The sequence below is a fragment of the Megalobrama amblycephala genome, linkage group LG13, assembly GCF_018812025.1.
Source record: "Megalobrama amblycephala isolate DHTTF-2021 linkage group LG13, ASM1881202v1, whole genome shotgun sequence".
NCBI classification, from domain to species: domain Eukaryota; kingdom Metazoa; phylum Chordata; class Actinopteri; order Cypriniformes; family Xenocyprididae; genus Megalobrama; species Megalobrama amblycephala.
In genome coordinates, this window is record NC_063056.1 from 27,763,666 (window position 1) to 27,783,701 (window position 20,036).

Consider the following 20,036-nt stretch of genomic DNA (forward strand, 5'->3'; position numbering starts at 1 on the left):
GAAAGGCATTTATTTTCAATAAAAATTAAGAAAATGTTCTAAAAGTGGCCTAACGATTGTTTAGCAATGATAAAATCATTTACACTCTGTTACAACAATACTGAGTTGCAAATCTGCCAGTATAAAGTATAAGTAACATCTAATTACTGTTTACACTTTGCAAAGAATTTGCAAAGTAAGAAAATTATTAATATTTTTTTTCTTTTTTTTTTCTTTTTTGAATATTAGTTCAATAACCTACCGTTCTGCCAGTTTTCACCTCTGATATAATAACAGTCGTAAGAATTAAACTTGTATTGACTCTGAAGTATGCAGACGTCTTTTTGTCGGGTGCTGTTGCCATGGTGAATCGTAACATCAGAGCTCCATTGATCATGGCTTTTCATAGTCGTGGTGCACATGCTTAACTCAGAGTCAACCTACTCAGAGTTGATTGAACTAACTCAATTCAGCTGTTCTGAAACCAAAAACTCAGAGTTTCCCATCTCAGAGTAAGTCAACTCAGATTTCAAGTTTTAACTCAGAGTTGGTTGAACCTCCTTATTGAAACGGGCCCCTGGACCTTATATGAGCCACAATAACTTTTATTATTTATAGAATCATCTAAGCCAGTGGTTCCCACACCTGTCCTGGAGGACCCCCAGCCCTGCACATTTTGTATGTCTCCCTCAGTCAGATGATGATTTTTGGCTATCAATAATTCTATAAACATTGTGAAGTAGCCTGAAACCTATTATATTGCAACATGTGATCACAATGTGCAGAAATTTTAGAAGATTGAGAAGAGGGGGGAAAAAAAACATGAACAGAAAAAAGAAAACAAGAAAACAAACACAGAAGAAAACAAATACAGATATGAGCAATCAGTGTATGAATCTTAACAATGGTGACAACAAAATATTCAGACAATCAGATCAATTCTGAACATCACAAAAAGCTACTAAAAGACAGAACAAAAACCATAGCAAAAATAAAAGCAAATAGTTAGAATTAAAGAAAATAATAGGACAATTCAGCATCATAATTTATTCATGCTGTGATGCATGCTGGGAGTTTTGTACTATTGTTCCCAGAATGCATTGCGGCATGACACTATTGATTGTCACCTTTGTTGAGATTCTTCGGTCTGTTCAATGATGTTCAGTTTTGTTCAGTTACTAGATCTCAATGACAGTCGGTTTGGTTCCGTTATGAGATTTCAATGACGATTGAATTGAAAACAAATCAGACTTTCGGTTTTGTTTAATTACAAGATTTCAGTGATGGTCAGTTTTGTTCAGTTACGAGATTTCAACGGTCAGTTTCTTTTCGTTATGGTATTTCAGTGACGGTTGGTTTTGTTCCTTTACGAGATTTCAATGATGGTCAGTTTTCATTGTCAGTCAGTCAAATTTTCATTTGTTCAGTTACAAGATCTCAATGCTGTATGTTTTGTTCTTTTACGAGATTTTAATGACAGTCGGTTTTGTTCAGTTACGAGATTTCAATGACAGTCAGTTTTACTGGGTTATGAGATTTCAATGATGGTTGGTTTTGTTCCATTCTAAGATTTCAATGACAGTCGCTATTGTTCCTTTAAGAGGAACCAATAGCAACTGTCTAAAAATAATGGCAATTTTTTTTCCATTACAAGATTTTAATGTGAGATTTCAATGCAAGATTTTAATGATGGTCGGCTTCGTTTCTTAATGAGATTTTAATGACAGTTGGTTTTGTTCCGTTATGAGATTTCAATGATGGTCGGTTTTGTTCCTTTTCGAGATTTCAATGACAGTCAATTTTCCCAGCAAGCTTTGCATATGGCTAAATCAAGAAATAGAAAAATGTTGAAATTAAGTGATATTTTATATATTTGTGAGCAAGATGAGAAAAGGGAGAGAGCTAAGTTCATAACTGTTTTGTTGAAGAAGCATTAAATGCTTAGCATTTAAGATGTTAACATGTGATGTTGTTAGAAAAAAGTTTATTAATATGCTACAGTCTTATAATTTAGTTCAGTGACACTAAAATATGTGAAGTTGAACTGGATGACAGAATAATTGGAATTGAATATCTGAATCAGGAAGCCATATAAAATTCACTTTGAGACTACTTAATTGGGTCACTTAAAATGTCTTGAAATTACATGAACAAATTATGTTTGTTTAACTTAAATGATTCATGTGGGACCAACATACAAAATTAAATTATGCAAATCTAACAAACTTTTTTTTCCAGTGTATGTCTGCAACTCTCGCATGAGCTCTGATTTCACCTTGACAGGTTCTGACCTAGACTGACATGCATCTGATGAAACAATATTTCATTTTCTCAGGCAGGTTTATAAAAGCTCTTTGTGTTCACACACACTGTGCCTTCGACCTTGCCACAAGTAAGATCAGATTGAGCAGTCTTTGGACTGGGAGGTCAATGCACTTATAAGAAAGCCAAAGGCTGAGTGTCAATATCCCAGAAGGAAGGACTTTTTGTTTCAAGGTTTCCACTTTGACAACCAGTCAGCTCTGTCAGAAGAGATTTGCACACAGTGTAATGAGGACTGATTGGACCTGAATTAAGTTCTTCAACCAGTCACTACTGATGCATTGAGTCTGATTTGATGTAATAACTATGGCGATGAGCAGCATTTATTTATTGATATGAAGTGCTTCCACATCTTATGTTTAAATTATTCAGTTGTGGCCTAATGGTCAGAGAGTTGGACTTATTACACGAAGGTTGTGGGTTTGAGTCTCAGTTCCAACAGGATATGTAGGGGGAACTGAATGAACAGCTCTCTTTTCCACTCTCATTACCCACAACTGAGGTGCACCTACCCCCCCTGTGTGTGTTTAATACTCACTGTGTGTGCATTTAGATGGGTGAAATGCAGAGCACAAATTCCAAGTATGGAACGCACATCACTTCTAAATGTGATCATTTTTCAGTTGTACTTGAACATAAATGACCATTTGTTTGTATACTTATTCTCATTCATTTCATATTGCCTTCAACACGTTGATAATATTATGTGATTCATTTGTATTATAGGCTATATTTAACACGGTGACCCATTTGAAGTGATCGCCCAGATCTGCTGCTTAGTGACCCTATTCATCCTTATAAGAATGTTTTAATCTGCTAACAAATACTCAGTTATGTTAACCTTCAGCCTTCCTAGTAGTGACTCTCTTCATGTCTTGTTTTACACTAATAATGATCATGAGATATTGGTCATGAGATGTGATTTGAGGCCCCCAGGATATTAGAGAAAGTACCAGAACACTAATGCTGCCCAGCATTAGAACATCTCTGCAATGTGGATAATTGCCCTGTTATTTTCAAGTCAAACTAAATGTATGATGACATTTAATGAAATTACCATTATCTTGTTTTTCTGTTTCCACTATTTGTCTAATCTTCTTAATTTTCTTTGAATTTAACTTTCTGTATTGACTCTGGGGCCCGCTGTCTTATTAACTGACAAGATAACAAGAAGAATTGTTTTAATCATCTTAGTTGCATAACAACAAAAAATCAGAGGGAGATAAAAGCCTGTGAAAGGGTAGGTAGAAACCCAGATGATTGGAGGGAGAAGGCAGCAGGGTCATGAAGGATATAATTATGTCATGTCCTTACATTTATGTAATTTTTGCTTTACCAATGTCCACAAATTATTACTGATTGCTTCTCTGTGCCTCTAGGAAATCAAACAAACAATTATGAAATAATAAAATAAAGCAGATTCCAATTTACCTGTTCTGATCTTTACTTTATTGTCCATTTGGACATCAACAGAAAGAGAATGAAAGGTTCTTGAATAGAGAGGGGTTGTCTGAAAGCTCTAAAGCAGTGATCAAAGGAAGACCCCCTAAGATATGATTCACTGTATTCCCATTTTAAGTACAAAACATCAGCCACTGAGATACCATAGCACCACTGAGCACCAAGAGATCCACTCAGACATATGCAAAGTCCACACAGAAAGGCTTCCTGGCTCAGCTGGGACTTGAACCGAAGACCTTCTTGCTGTGAGGCAATGAAACCCCTTGCTCTATTCTGCTGCTTGAGTTTATGAAGAGCTACAAGCCTGGTCCGCGTTTCTCCCAATTTTACCTCCATCTAGTGGATAAAAACCTAACTGCAGCTTCATACATAATATACCAAAAAAGGGGGAAAAAATAAAACAATACCCAACAGTTGACATAGCCTACCAGCTTATTGCTTTAATAGGAATGGAGAATGATCGAAATATTAATAGAAATGATCATTTAAGAACGGTACATTTAACTTATTCTAACACAATACGGAACAGAGTAAAATTCAGAAGTATAGAATAGTATAGAATAAAATAACGTTGATTAATAAAATAAAATAAATCTAATTTCTTTAATTTTTTATTGTTAGGGTTTTTTTAATGCTTTATTTTGCTAGTAACAACTCATTCAAAAAATACAAGAAATTATTTAAAAAAAACCATACATATATATATATATATATATATATATATATATATATATATATATATATATATATATATATATATATACAGTCCAAAAGTTTGGAACCACTAAGATTTTTAATGTTTTTAAAAGAAGTTTCGTCTGCTCACCAAGGCTACATTTATTTAATTAAAAATACAGTAAAAAACAGTAATATTGTGAAATATTATTACAATTTAAAATAACTGTTTTCTATTTGAATATATTTCATAAAGTAATTTATTCCTGTGATGCAAAGCTGAATTTTCAGCATCATTACTTCAGTCTTCAGTGTCACATGATCCTTCAGAAATCATTCTAATATGATGATCTGCTGCTCAAGAAACATTTAATGTGTACAATTGTACAAAATATTTGTGTACAATATTTTTTTCAGGATTATTTGATGAATAGAAAGTTCAAAAGAACAGTGTTTATCTGAAATCTAATCTTTTGTAACATTATAAATGTCTTTACTGCCACTTTTGATTGATTTAATGCATCCTTGCTGAATAAAAGTATTCATTTCTTTAATTTCTTTTCAAAAAAATTAAAATAAAAATTCTTACTGACCCCAAACTTTTGAACGGTAGTGTATAATGCTACAGAAGCTTTGTATTTCAGATAAATGCTGTTCTTTTGAACTTTCTATTCATCAAGGAATCCTGAAAAAAAAAAGTACACAACTGTTTTCAACATTGAAAATAATCATAAATGTTTATTGAGCAGCAAATCAGCATATTAGAATGATTTCTGAAGGATCATGTGACACTGAAGACTGAAGTAACGATGCTGAAAATTCAGCTTTGCATCACAGGAATAAATTACTTTGTCAAATATATTTAAATAGTACACAGTTATTTTAAATTGTAATAATATTTCACAATATTACTGTTTTTTACTGTATTTTTAATTAAATAAATGTAGCCTTGGTGAGCAGACGAGAGAGAGAGAGAGGTATAAAAGTCTAACCAACATTGCTAATTCAGAGACAAATACAAAAGTCTCTAAGACGGATAAATGTTCAAGGCTAACCTAAACAGAGCGATCCTACGCTAATGACTACACTTCCCATGATGCCGCGCGCAGCAGCTCCATGTGGAAATGTCTGGAGAACGTGCGTGTACATGACATGAGTCTGTAGAGGTATGGAGCGCTGCGCGGACTATCCTTAAACACACAGCAGACCTTCAAGAGGTGAATGTAAGTTGCCACTCTGTTTCTAACGAACTACTTCTAACTATTTCTTCCGGCTGATATATTTAGTGTTGTTTCAGCTGTTCTGTGTGTGTGTGTGTGTGTGTGTGTGTGTGTGTGTGTGTGTGTGTGTGTGTGTGTATGATCCTGCAGGAGTGGCAAAGCAGTGTGTTGAAGTTCAGATTAGGGCCCTGTTAATTTGAGCTGTAGTGTTTCTACTTCTGCAAACGTATATCTGTCCTCCAAAACAACCCCCAATGTCATACGTAGAAGACCAACTTATAGCCTATTGATCATGCTTAGTTCCTGGCTGATTGGTGTTAGTTCATAAAAACACTTTCAGGAATGTATCCCTAAACTTTAAGTGGATTAAATGTGTTGACACTTTTGTGACTGAGTGAATATCTGTATTCATATAATCTTATGAAGCTAAACATAAAGCACAACTTTAGTGTATCGGCTGAGCTGCTTGGTCTTTTGCTTAGAAGGTTGGAAACATTTTACAGTTGTGTTAAAATATAAAACACTGAAGAAAGTTTAGGTGAATATTCTCATCACTGCAAAAATAATAAACAGATAATTTGTCAAGTTTTAGCTGACTGGTTAAAACTAACCTCGTTAATCTTTGGAATTACAGGACTTTGTCTTTAACCTGATCAGTCTGGTGTTTGACAGAGAGCCTAACCTGACCAATGGCATGTGTTCATCATGCTCAGGCTGTGTGACTTTTGAATCATTACTTATGTCTAACTAGATCATATATATAGTCAAGTTTAAAACGTACAAAAAAGTGTTTAGGTTGCATTACAGTAACCTAAAGCAGAGTCAACATAGTACTTGTTTTTTTTTTGTTTTTTTTTAAGTCATATTACTTTATAAATGTTTTTATCTTCTTCAAAGTAGCCATTTTTTCCTAGATTGAAATCAGGATGTTTTTACTGAAGAAATTTCCATGTATCCTTGGCACTAGTTAGCTGTATTTAGTGTCATTATGCAGGCGGCTAACTCCTACATACAAAATAATTATTGTTAAATAAAAATATATATATATATATATATATATATATATATATATATATATATATATATATATATATAATCTATATATCTATATATATAGATAGAGAGAGAGAGAGAGAGAGAGAGTAAGCGGTTCTCACGCACACAGACGTAGAGCGAGGGGAGATTTTCTACTAAATTGATCGCAGATGGTTTCATTATCTCGGGTGGAGAAAAAAGTAAATAAATAAAAAATAATAAAAGCAAAAATGTGTCACCAAATATACTTTTTAAATGTTCCACCCAGGTATCTATGCGTGGGAAGCACTGATATATCTAGTATTTAATTTGAAATTTAAGTAATTCATAAAGTATTTAAGTAATTCATACTTTTATATTTGTAATTTCAAGCCTTTCATTCAAAAATTCAAAAGGATTTTAAGGTCATGAGAAACAAATTCAAGTGTGACCAAATTTTTAACTGTTACTGTAGATCATCAGCCAGATGTTAAAGGGTTAGTTCACCCCAAAATGAAAATTATGTCATTTATTACTCACCCTCATGTCGTTCTACACCTGTAAGACCTTCATTCATCCTCGGAACACAAATTAAGATATTTTTGATGAAATCCGATGGCTCAGTGAGGCCTGCATTGCCAGCAATGTCACCAAACTTCTCAAGATCCATAAAGGTACTCCAAACTTATTTAAAACAGTTCATGTGAGTTCAGTGGTTCTACCTTAATATTATAAAGCGACGAGAATAGTTTTTGTGCACCAAAAAAACAAAACCTAGTGATGGCCGATTTCAAAACACTGCTTCGGAGCGTTATGGATCTTTTGTTTCGAATCATTTGTTCAGAGCACTAAAGTCACGTGATTTCAGCAATGATCGAAGCAGTGTTTTGTAATCGGCCATCACTAGATAATGTTGAAAAGTCGTACTTAGTTTTTTTGGCACACAAAAAATATTCTCGATGCTTTATAATATTAAGGTAGAACCACTGAACTAACATTAACTGTTTTAAATATATCTTTAGTATCTTTCTGGATCTTGAGAGGGTTAGTGACATTGCTGACAATAGAGGCTTCACCAAGCCATCGGATTTCATCAAAAATATCTTAATCTGTGTTCCGAAGATGAACGAAGGTCTTGCGGGTGTAGAACAACATGAGGGTGAGTAATTAATGACATAATTTTCATTTTTGGGTGAACTAACCCTTTAATAGCTTGTGTGTGTAACTGTTGTTTTGACACTGTCCAGGTCCTGTAGGTGGCGCTCTGTAGGTGGGGGAGGTGATGCAGCGGATGTGGGCTCCAGTCACACTGCGGCGTGTGGTCCTGCTGCGCTCTGCGTACCTGGGTCACACCTGGGCTGCACGTGAGGTTCCTGTGACCGTCCAGACCTCACGCTGCTTCAGTTGCACTAATGTCATCAGGACGAAGCAGGGCCTCAAAACATCCACAGAGGAAGAAACGCCATTAAATCCTCCGCAGAGTCTAGCAGGGACTGAGGGTCTGTATAAGCCTGATGCAGGGTCTGAACTTCAGAGTAAGGGTGATGTCGACCCTCTGCAGGACAAATCTATCGGGCTCTTCCAGAGGTTTAAAAAGACGTTTAAACAGTATGGTAAAGTCATGGTGCCTGTGCACATCGTCACGTCCACAGTGTGGTTTGGGAGCTTCTATTATGCTGCAATGAAGTAAGTGACCCTCAGCATCCTGCACAGAAACACACCATTAGTAAAACCTAACAAGATGACAAGTGCCACAGTTATACTTTATTTCTTTTCCTGAATGTTTTATTTTGGCATTGACTGCCAGATTCATTTCATTTTAAGGATTTAGGAATATTTATGTATTATATTTAGTTTTGTCTTTTATTTATTATAAGGTTTGCTTCTTGGTGTTTTACTAGGATAAAGTTTTGCTCATAATTATTTTCATGTAAAGGCCGATAACACTATATTGTCAATATTAAAATAATACACTATTTTATCTAAATAAATTAAAAATAATACACTAAAAACAAAAATCATTTAAAATGCTGCTGCTGAATATAGGCATCACGATATTATAATGTAGAAAAATGATTTTTAGATTTGCTAAACATTACATTTACAGTGTTATTAAATTATTAGTGTTTTTAAAGATAATGTGAATATTAGTTGACAGCAAAGGTAATCTAAATATAGAGAAGAATGAAAATGAGCATGCACTATTAAAATAAATTAAGAAATTAAAAAAATTCTGATGACCAATATGGTACCGATATAATGCGCTTCAACTACAATTAATGTAGCTTTATGAATATGATGTATTTACATTTGTAATTGAGCTCATTATGTATGTTGATTTGTTGTCTTGTGGTACTTGATGGGCTAGAAGAGTTGACTAAACTACATGAATTGAGGCGCTTTTGCTTTAAAGATCAAATCATACAGACTGAGCGCACAGACCTTAAGGTGAGGCTGGCAGGGAGATGGAGTTTTACCAGATAAAGTCTGTCTGAGCTTAAGCAGGACAGACAAGCTTTAACAGCGTCATCTGGACAATCAACTACTGCTATACAAACAACACTTTGAGGTTACAGAAGCAAACAATCTCTCTCTTGTAAAGATAAATGAGTGACATGTTAATGTTCTGTGTTCTCTGCAGAGGGGTGAATCTGGTCCCGTTTCTGGAGTTCATCGGTTTACCGGATTGGATGGTGGGAATTTTGCGAGATTCCCAGGGTGGCTATGCACTCACAGCCTATGCCATGTATAAGGTATATAAACAAAATCGGTAACACTTTATTTTAGTGTCATTGTTACATGTAGTTACTTTACTAATAACTATAAATTATGCATAATTACATGCAACTAACCCTAAACCAAAACAAACCCTAATCCTAACCCTACATGTAGTTACTTAATAGTACTTAAATATATAACTACAGTGTAACAAAGACGTCTTAAAATAAAGTGTAACCACAAAATCTAAGTTTTTTTTTTTACTTGGATTTAAATGTATTTGATATATGAATAATCAGTGTGAATGTGTTTTTTATCACTTTGTCTGATCTCAGCTCGCTACTCCTGCCCGATACACTGTTACACTGGGCGGCACGTCCCTGTCTGTACAGTACCTCCGCAAACACGGATACCTCTCCACCCCTCCGCCTGTTAAAGGCTACCTGCAAGACAAAATGGAGGAAACCAGGGAGCTACTGACAGAAAAAATGGAGGAGACGAAAGAGAGGTTCTCAGAAAAGATGGAGGAAACCAAAGAACTGCTCTCGGAACGAATGGAGGAGACTAAAGAGCGATTCTCTGAAACGAAAGACAAATTTTCAGAGAAACTGCAGGAGACGAAAGACAAAATGTCTTTCCGTAAGAAAGCCGACTAGGCTGCATGGCTTGCAGTGGTCGAATCAAGCTGTCAACTAAGGGAAAAGGAAAAAAAAACTAAGCGTATTGAGGAATGTTTCACATGATCAATAATTACTCACAATGTCACAAAGTGTTTGGTGTTTACTTAAAGGCACAGTTCAACCAAAAATGACTTTTCAACCAAAAAAAAATGTTTATGTCCATATAAGGAAACAGTGGAGTTCAAAACAATTGACTTTCATTGTATTGACAAAGACATTTTTCCAAAAAACTCTTTTGTGTTCATATGGGTTTGGAACAACATGAGGGTGAGTAAATGATGACAGAATTTACATTTTTTGGTGAACTATCCCTTTAAGGTATTGAATGTTCACACACAAGCTCTGGTTTCCATACACTTGAATCTACAAGTTGAGTCTTTGGAGAGAAACAAACTTGAACTAGCAATAATACTATAATTATATTACTGAATTAAGCCAAAATCATATTTGTGTGAGTTTATTTTAGTTTAATTGTTTTAAGGTAAGAGTACTGAAAATATTTCTGCTTGATAACCAAGTGATAATTAACATCAATATCTATATTTAATGATTTTCTTTTGTTTTATCATGTATGTGTTTGTGTGCATATTGCCTACACAGCAATCTGGACTGTGGAATGTCTTGAATTGCACTTAGTGTTTATGGAGTATCTGGACTGCTTAAGTCAGTGGGTAATAAAGACAATTAATAACCCACTTTGTTCCTCTTGTGACATTTAAAAATGTTTTTACTTGAATGAAGCTGCTAGTTTTTTTTTAATCTAAACTCAAATCATCTCAATATGCCAATGCTCATTGAGAGAGTAATAAAATTAATACGACAACATGTACAGGATATAATTTCAATAAAAGTATTAAGACACACCAGCAACTGGTACTTTTAGTTTATTAGTTTAACTGCAGTTGGACAACAGCAGAAGTACAAGCATAAAAGTTTGACTATAACAGTGATTAGAGCAACATGTTTTGATTACTTTTTCTGAAAAGAAAAAAAAAGAAGCATTACAATAACAGACCTTATGCTTAAAACCTATTAATTACAACACAATGATGTAAATAAAATAAATATGTATGTGCATGTTTATAAAATGTCCACGCACATGAACATACAAACTAACATGAGCCGGGGGGAAATTTAGAGTGTAAAAGGTCTGATATTGTGTTGCTTTTTAATTCTGAATATCTGTTATCAGACACCCGATAAGCATCAGAGTAAAACAAGTCTAAAACTTCAAAAGCATCTCGGTACATTGCTCAAAATGTCGCAACTGCTGTTAGTCAGGTGCTTGTAGTCAAAATGGCATCGCTATGTACATTATCTTCAGGTATATAACTATAGACATGCGAATACAAGCTACTGTACAGTGGAGCACCAGCACATAAATATTTGCAATTTAAAATCTTTTTTTTTTTTTTGCTCCTATACACCACATACACAAGAATGTCTGAAATACAGTATATAACAAAAATAAGAATGTTAAAACTACATCTCTCATTTGGTTCATTATTAAACTTGCAAATACAGGAAGCACAACACAGGGTGGCATGAAAAATCATGTACATGTTGGGATTAAAATGAACACTGTTGTTTTAAGCAAGACTGTCATATCACAATCCCTCAGCGTTTGTGTCTGTAAGTGGGAGTCTGGCACTGCTAACTAGTTTCCATTCACTGGATCTCAATTTAAGACTTAGTTTACCTAAGTTACAATGTTTTTCTGATTAAAAACTAGTCAAATAAATCCATGTGTGTATGTCTATGTATATATATGTGCCTTTTGTGGTTGGGGCAGTGTTTAAAGAAACAATCTAATCCAGAACAGCTTTTTCTTTCTTTCTGTAGCAAGATGTTACTCAATAAAAATCTATGAAATGCTCTGTAGTTTAGTCTTTTCATAATTAAGCATCTTTCTGATAATGAATTTCCTTGTTCGCCAAAAAAAAAAAAAAAAAAAAAAAAAAAAGGAAAGAAAGAAAGAAAAAAAAAGCACATTTGAACAGTAGGCATTTACAAATCTGTTGCCACCATGTTAAAATCTTTATATCAACTATAAATTGTTACATTATTAACAATGTCTTTTTTCTGTGGTTTCTACCCATTGGGTAGGATATGTGCATACATACTAACTTTATTTACAGCACCTTACAAATAAAAGAAGATTAAAAAAAAAAAAAACATTACACAGAAGAAGAAAGCACCATTGGAAGTGAGGCACAGCTAAGGTGGGAACTTTTAGAGTGCAAGTGGGTTCCTACGTCGCTCAAAAACAACACGATCGATAGGCACCGATTCAGCTCGTGAGTAACATGCAAACTCCTTGGACAGTAGAAAACGACACAAAGCTCTTTCTTTGAGATGGAAACAAATTGTGGAGGACAAAGGGAAGCATTTTTACCGGGATGGTGCAAGGATGAATGATGGACAGACAGGCAAAACAAAAAGTGCAGCAGATGAGAAGCAGCATAGCAGCAGCAGCAGCAGCAGCAGCAACAGCAGGAGCAGCAAACTGACTAATGAAATAGACTATTGAAGACAGCCAGTGAAAAGAATAGAGGGATAGGTAACAAGGAAAGGGCTCTTAAATAGGATACAGCTCTGAATGCAGTGACATTGTGCTCTTGCTTTGCTCTTTGTAGCATTGGTTAATTTTCCCAGATGGTCTGAGAGAAACATTTCCCAGACTCTGCAAAGTGTTGATGAAGTTGTGAGCTTTTAAAGCATGTGCTTGAAAGACAAGAGCAATATATACACCATTCAAACCACTCTAAAATTCTATTTCGAGCTTAGCTGCTGGAATTCTAGAATTAATCTAGCCTTTCTTATGGGACTTTCTGGGATTCTAGATTTTAAAATTATGAGATTAAATTACATTTAAATTGGCTAGAAATCTAGAAGCTAAAAGTGATTCTAAGAATTCTAAAATCTAGCCTACAGCCCCATTCAAAAATTATAAAATCGCCACACTTTCACCAGCTTCATATCAAATTAACACATTTTTGTTTAGCTGAACGTTTTGACTTTGTGAAACATGCCTCAAACATATTTAAATTAGTAGCATTTACAGCATATACAGAGCTATCACAAAAAAAAGAAGTTCAAAGACAAAATTCTAAAGATGGCTGCGCGCTTGTTTCTCTGGTGCATAAGGTCTATGTGTTAAAGATTTTCTTCAGGTAAGACATATCAGCTCAATGACAGGGCCAGTAAACAGTCTAAATCTCAATCTGAATGAAAAAAAGGAGACAAAGGAGAAGCAACAAAGTACTAATTGTGTTTTTTGTTGATGATTCCATCATTTTTCCTCAACATTAGAGGGATAGTTCACCTAAAAATGAAAATTTTGTCATCATTTACTCACCCTCAAGTTGTTCCAAACCTGTATGAGTTTCTCTCTTCTGTTGAACACAGAAGATACTTTAAGGAATGTTGGTAATCAAAGTTGACAGTAGCCACTGACTTCCATAGTAGGAAAAAAATACTATTGAAGTCAAAGGCTACCGTCAACGGTCTGGTTACCAATAGTCTTTAGAATATCTTCTTTTGTGTTCAACAAGAAAGAAACTCATACAGGTTTGGAACAAAATGAGGGTGAGTAAATGATTTTTGGATGAACTATGCCTTTAAGTAATTCCACGTTTTTTTCCACTACTTGATCTGGAAAACAATATGCCATTAATAAAGAAAACTGATTTAATTTGTTTGAGGTATATTTCATAATACCACAATGATAAGCTATTAAACAGACATGGTTTTGTGTCATATCTGTGATTTGTTCATTTGCTTTAAAGCAAAAAAGCTGGTTGAATGTGGCGATTCCATCATTTTTGCCAAGGGACTGCTAGAATTCTAAAATTCCAAATCTAGTCCAGGTGTTCAGATTCTAGAATTCCAAATCTAGTCCAGGTGTTCAGATTCTAGAATTCCAAATCTAGCCCAGGTGTTCAGATTCTAGAATTCCAAATCTAGTCCAGGTGTTCAGATTCTAGAATTCCAAATCTAGCCCAGTTGTTCAGATTCTAGAATTCCAAATCTAGTCCAGGTGTTCAGATTCTAGAATTCCAAATCTAGCCCAGTTGTTCAGATTCTAGAATTCCAAATCTAGCCCAGGTGTTCAGATTCTAGAATTCCAAATCTAGTCCAGGTGTTCAGATTCTAGAATTCCAAATCTAGCCCAGGTGTTCAGATTCTAGAATTCCAAATCTAGTCCAGGTGTTCAGATTCTAGAATTCCAAATCTAGCCCAGTTTGTTGTGGTTCTAGAAATCTAAATATAGAAGAGGAGAGTGTTGATCTGTTTAGTCTTGTTTGGAGCACAAGGGTCCAGACGGCATTATTTCTGTCCACATAGACAAAAAACAAAAACAAACAAAAATCCCACCAAGAGCAGAGAAAGAAAAGAATAAAGCCAACCAACACAGACATGAAATAAAAGCATTCAAACACATTTTGATTGGCCAACTCTAACATTCCGAGTACAAATAGAGTAGCTTATAAAGGTGAGTGTGTTGCTTTTGATTTTTTTGTTGACCATGATCCCCAGCACGAAAAAAAAAAAAAAAAAAAAATCACCATGGCCTATTCACAAGTCCATCTGTCCTTGACAGGCTCAGTGGTGACTAAAAACAGGGGCTCAGTCTTCAGTCTCCTTATTAAAGGGATGTGTGTGCACTAACTGGTAAGAGAGTCTTTGGGCTTTCTTCGAGATTTTCTCTACCTCTGCACCAGATTCTTGGTCAGAGCAACATCCTCTATCTTGGCCTAAATGATTGTGATCAATTACACCCAAGCTTAAATTGAATGCAGAGAGCCGCTCTGAGGAGTACAGATCTTGGATTTCCTGACTGTATGTCTACGTGGCAAATAAGAGGAACACATATGGACAGGAAGAGAGTTCAGTGTTTAGGACTGGTGCGCGCTGGAGCTGGTGTCAGGGTCGGGTTCACTCGGATTGGTGACAGAGTGAGAGCAAAGGCAACAGGACAGAGGATTGCTGGGTAAAAATAGGTATTTTCAAAAATGCCCATCACATTAGCCCTTAACTTTACCACATTTTTAAACCTGATTAATTCTTGTTGGGGACTAGATAATACAACACGCAAAACAGGTTTTTTTTTTTTTTTTTTTTTTTTTTTAAATCCTTTGACCACATTGGCATTTTGATTAGAAGATTATGCCAATGAATGTCTATGTTCTGGTATTGGCTGTAAGAGGTGGAAACCCAAACAAAAAGTGTGGAAAATTTTATCAGGTAGTGACTCATGATCAAATAAAATGCACAATAGAGAACTGGATTATTTTATAGGTTCATTCGGTTTCAGTTTTGACTTGAAAACAAAAGTGCAAAAGGCATGAAATGGTGACCTTAAAATTGTAAAGATGCTATTTTCTTGACAGACTCCAATGAGAAAAGAAAATCCCATATAATATCATAATCAAATTATATATATATATATATATATATATATATATATATATATATACACACGCACACACACACACACACACACACACAGAGATTTATTATAATTATTTATAATCTTTTTAGTTTCTCAAGAGTCTATAAAGAAAATACCATTAAGATTTTATTATTTCTGCCTATATATGTATTGTATAATAAATACGTGATAATAACAAAAAAGAGCTGATGAGAAAAATGTTGGAGAACCTCTTTAGAATAAGCGTCAATCTCATAACATGTCAAAACCTGTTCGGATCTCTAAGTAAAGTGAGTTTCTTTTTAGGCAAAATGTCAACCATGCCACCAGCCAACTGACCTCAGATCAGCTGGAGTCTGTGAAAGCGGCTGAACATGTCAGTGGTGAGGATAGATGAGAGTAGAGCAGACTCTCTGTATTCTGTGCCTCTTTTAGATCAAGGTTATTTTAGGCTGGATCAGAGATTTTTCTTGTGCTGAGACGGACAAGATCACTTCCCTTTCGGTAGAAAGCTCGCACTGAAGCATATGATAGGATCTACATGAAAACGACAGTACAAACAGTAAACACATACATCACCCCCCCACTACCCCATTCCCAAATTTCTCTGATTAACCTCAACAATAGTGCAAAAGTTCAGAAAAGGTTTTCAATTTAAATGTATAACAAGTCTTTAAGACAGTCAACGCCCATGACACCTTTCGCATAAACCTTGGCACTAGGATTTGGATTTTCACCCTTTTTCGCATTTGTTTTGTTCATGCTGCACAGATCTCGGTCTTTAAATTAAAAAAAAAAAAGAAAAGAAAAAAAAAAAGAAAGAAAAAGAAATTACTATCCACACAGCTAGTATGTCATGTGTGGGTTGGGCAGGAGGGGGCGTTCAAGGGGGATTCAACGATAAAACCAACAAGAATACCAACAACAAAAAGCCTGTCTTGTGTGCGAATTACTTTCTCTAAATTTGTCGGCTATACACAAGTAATACAGAGCAATAAAGGTGAAGACTCCAGGCAGTGCATAAACCCCAGTTTTAGCGTAGCTGGTCTGACAGAAAACGAATGAAATGTTTTCTTTTGTAAGCTCAGCTCCATATTCTTTTTTTGTTTTTTTTAAACACATGGTTTCATTTTGTTGCGAAGACACATTAAGCGCTGTTGTGCACGGGAGTGTCAAGAGGGAGAACCTGTTCCCTTTATGGGTGGAGAGTGATCGCGATCGGCCAATTGTGTGCTAGCCCCGCCCCCTCACACTAGCTCCTGCCTTTGTGGGTCTTTGCTTAGCGCTATTGTGCTCTCTGGGCTGTTTAAATCTGTCCGGCCCCTGGGCGGAGTCTGCACAGTGACGGGGACGGGCGGGTTATTGCTGTGCTGGTGGAGGTAAAGTACGATGCCCGAATGCTGCCCAATTACTTGACTATAAGCAGGCGGAGGGCCCTCCATGCGTCCATGGGTACTGGAGCTGGTGGCGCTGATCCCAGAGTTGCTACTGGGAGGTCGTGGCCCACCGCCACCCCCTGAACTGTGCATGTCAATGAGGTCGCTGTCGAAGATGGTCCGGTTGGGCGGGGCACGTACGGACTCTCTGTTGAGCTCGAGCTGTTGTTCGGGATCTCTCAGCTGCAGTGTGCAGGGGCCCTGGTACGGTGGCGGCTCCTCTCCGTCTGACAGCGAGATGGTGGGTGGCAGATCGATCTCGTGCTGCAGGTATGGGTAGGTAGGCTGGAAACGTCTGAAACGGTTGTGCTGCATGAAAGTGGGAGCGGTGAAACGGTCCCTTGGCTGAGGAGCGTAAACCACCTGCAGAGGAGAAGAGAGAGAATCCAAGAACTAAAATGAAAATCTGCCATCTTGGATTTAAAGTCATGAAATGAGTAACTAACAATTAGACAATAGCAAATACTATTATCCAAAGCTCAAGGGCACAATGGTAGTAGTTGCTCATGGATCATCCCTTGTGGGGTTTGAACCCACATCCTTTTAATTACCAGCCCAGATATCTTACCACTTGGGTATAATTCAATACATTTAAAGGTGCCCTAGAACCAGTTTTTACAAGATGTAATATAAGTCTAAGGTGTCCCCTGAATGTGTCTGTGAAGTTTCAGCTCAAAATACCACATAGATTTTTTAAATTATTTTTTTTAACTGCCTATTTTGGGGCATCATTAACTATGCACCAATTCAGGCTGCGGCCCCTTTAAATCGCGCGCTCCCTGCCCCCTGAGCTCTCGACTATAATACAGTGCATTTACAAAGTTCACACAGCTAATATAACCCTCAAATGGATCTTTACAAGATGTTCGTCATGCATACTGCATGTATGCGTCAGATCATGTGAGTATAGTATTTATTCGGATGTTTACATTTGATTCTGAATGAGTTTGATAGAGCTCCGTGGCTAAAGCTAACATTACACACTGTTGGAGAGATTTATAAAGAATGAAGTTGTATTTGTGCATTATACAGACTGCAAGTGTTTAATAATGAAAATAATGACGGCTCTTGTCTCCGTGAATACAGTAAGAAACGATGGTAACTTTAATTACATTTAACAGTACATTAGCAACATGCTAACAAAACATTTAGAAAGACAATTCACAAATATCACTAAATATATCATGTAATCATGGATCATGTCAGATATTATCGCTCCATCTGCCATTTTTCACTTTTGTTCTTGCTTGCTTACCTAGTCTGATGATTCAGCTGTGCACAGATCCAGACATTAATATTGCCTGCCCTTGTGTAATGCCTTGAACATGGGCTGGCATATGCAAATATTGGGGGCGTACATATTAATGATCCTGACTGTTACGTAACAGTCGGTGTTATGTTGAGATTTACATAAGAAGGAGGAAACAATGGAGTTTGAAACTCAATGTATGTATTTTCCATGTACTGAACTCTTGTTATTCAACTATGCCAAGGTAAATTCAATTTTTGATTCTAGGGCACCTTTAATATTATTTACTTATGCAGATATAAAACATTATACTTTTCATGAGTTTTTGATCCAAGGAAAACACTGATTCAACAATTTGTTTGCATCATCCCTGTGTGGCATTTTATAAGCTATTGGTGCATAAAATAAAATAAAATAAAATAGCATTAAATATTTAGAATGAATTTGGCAAAATAAACTGCATGTATGGTCAAAGAAAAACAAAAAAAAGACATACATATCCAAATCCCAAATCTTTACAACTGTAAGAAATAATGATAGTAATATAAATAAAATAAAAATATACATAAAGATGCTATTTTCTTGAAAATAGCATCTTTTCTTGATATATATATATATATATATATATATATATATATATATATATACATATATATATATAATTAATTTGTATATTTATTTATATAAAAAGCAAATAAAATCTTGATAGCTTTAAGCTATATCACCCAGCCCCATACCACATAAAAGACAAAGAAAGAGAGAAAGAGTCTAGATGACTAACTAGAACAACATCCAAATAAATCTATTTTTACAGCCAAAAAGTGTTCATTCAGAAGAATAATGGTATTCTACTCATGCCACATCCACACAGATAAATAATGAATCTACCATTTCCATATAAACTCACCAGAGCCCCAAACTTAAACAGTCCCCAGTCCAGACATTAGTATGCTAATATGCAGCTGATAAAATATCCTCATATGAGTGAAATCTGCATGTCAGTTAGCCAATGAGATCAGCCTCATTACTGCAGGGGCCACGTTTACATTAGCGAGTTTGAGGCTGATGGGATGCAATTTACGCAGATAGACCCTGAGTGTCTGGTCTCTCAGACGACCGTCTAGACGCTGCCAGAGGAGGGTGAGAGATTAATGAACTGCTGAGAGGCTGCATCCCGGTGAGAGAGACACCCCCCCACACACACACACAAACAATGAATATATATGCATGTATTCTCTCCACACACGGTATTTTAAGTGCTATCACTCACAGACAGTCTCAGAGACTATCCTCCCTCACATACGCCTACACTGAGAGGCACAGGCACACACAGGCATTGACAACATACACTTGAGGAGACTTCACTGCTTGTTACAGGCAGACATGCCATTTATACAAGAAGAACAACAACCCTTGAAACAAGCTCCTTAGAGTATAGGGCCAAAACACACACACACACACACACACACACACACACACACACACACACACACACACACACACACACACACACACACACACACACACACACACACACACACACACACACACACACACACACACACACACACACAAACACTCAGCTTACCTCAGATGCTCCTTGTCTCAGCCCATTATCTGATGGCCACAAAGAACCCTCCTAAAAACAAGAATGAAAAATACACAGATGTAATATTTTGAATTACTTGAATTTTAAGATGGCAGTCCAACACAGAGATATAATAATATTGATACATAATAACTAGTCAATATTATTTTGTTAACAACTGATCATTGATTAAAGAGGAACATTTAAAATCAATGTCTAATAAAAGTTCAACCATGGACATAAATTAATATACAGAAATA

At 35.9% G+C, this 20,036-nt stretch overlaps 2 protein-coding genes across 4 annotated transcripts in view; one reads left to right on the forward strand and one right to left on the reverse strand.

Moving 5' to 3' along the window:
• Window positions 1-5,504: 5,504 nt before the first annotated feature.
• Window positions 5,505-10,764, forward strand: fam210ab (family with sequence similarity 210 member Ab). 2 transcript variants are annotated; one of them, XR_007187758.1, is made up of 5 exons: window positions 5,505-5,660; window positions 7,919-8,357; window positions 9,313-9,424; window positions 9,725-10,102; window positions 10,146-10,764. XR_007187758.1 is itself a non-coding variant. In XM_048211531.1 (4 exons), exons 2-4 carry the CDS (start codon window positions 7,954-7,956, stop codon window positions 10,043-10,045), a joined length of 837 nt encoding a protein of 278 aa, XP_048067488.1. In that variant the 5' UTR covers window positions 5,505-5,660; window positions 7,919-7,953; the 3' UTR covers window positions 10,046-10,764. The 2 variants fall into 2 exon arrangements, 1 of the variants encoding a protein (XP_048067488.1); XM_048211531.1 differs by having other exon boundaries at window positions 9,725-10,764.
• A 173-nt stretch (window positions 10,765-10,937) lies between these two features.
• The window catches only part of ldlrad4b (low density lipoprotein receptor class A domain containing 4b), a 60,690-nt gene continuing 51,591 nt past the window's right edge, over window positions 10,938-20,036 (reverse strand). For both annotated transcript variants that reach the window (XM_048211528.1, XM_048211529.1), the window contains 2 exons: window positions 19,777-19,827; window positions 10,938-17,302 (listed from right to left, as the gene is read on the reverse strand). In XM_048211528.1, coding sequence (XP_048067485.1) covers window positions 16,751-17,302; window positions 19,777-19,827 — 603 coding nt within the window. In that variant the 3' untranslated portion in view covers window positions 10,938-16,750. The remainder of the gene's footprint in view (window positions 17,303-19,776; window positions 19,828-20,036) is intronic.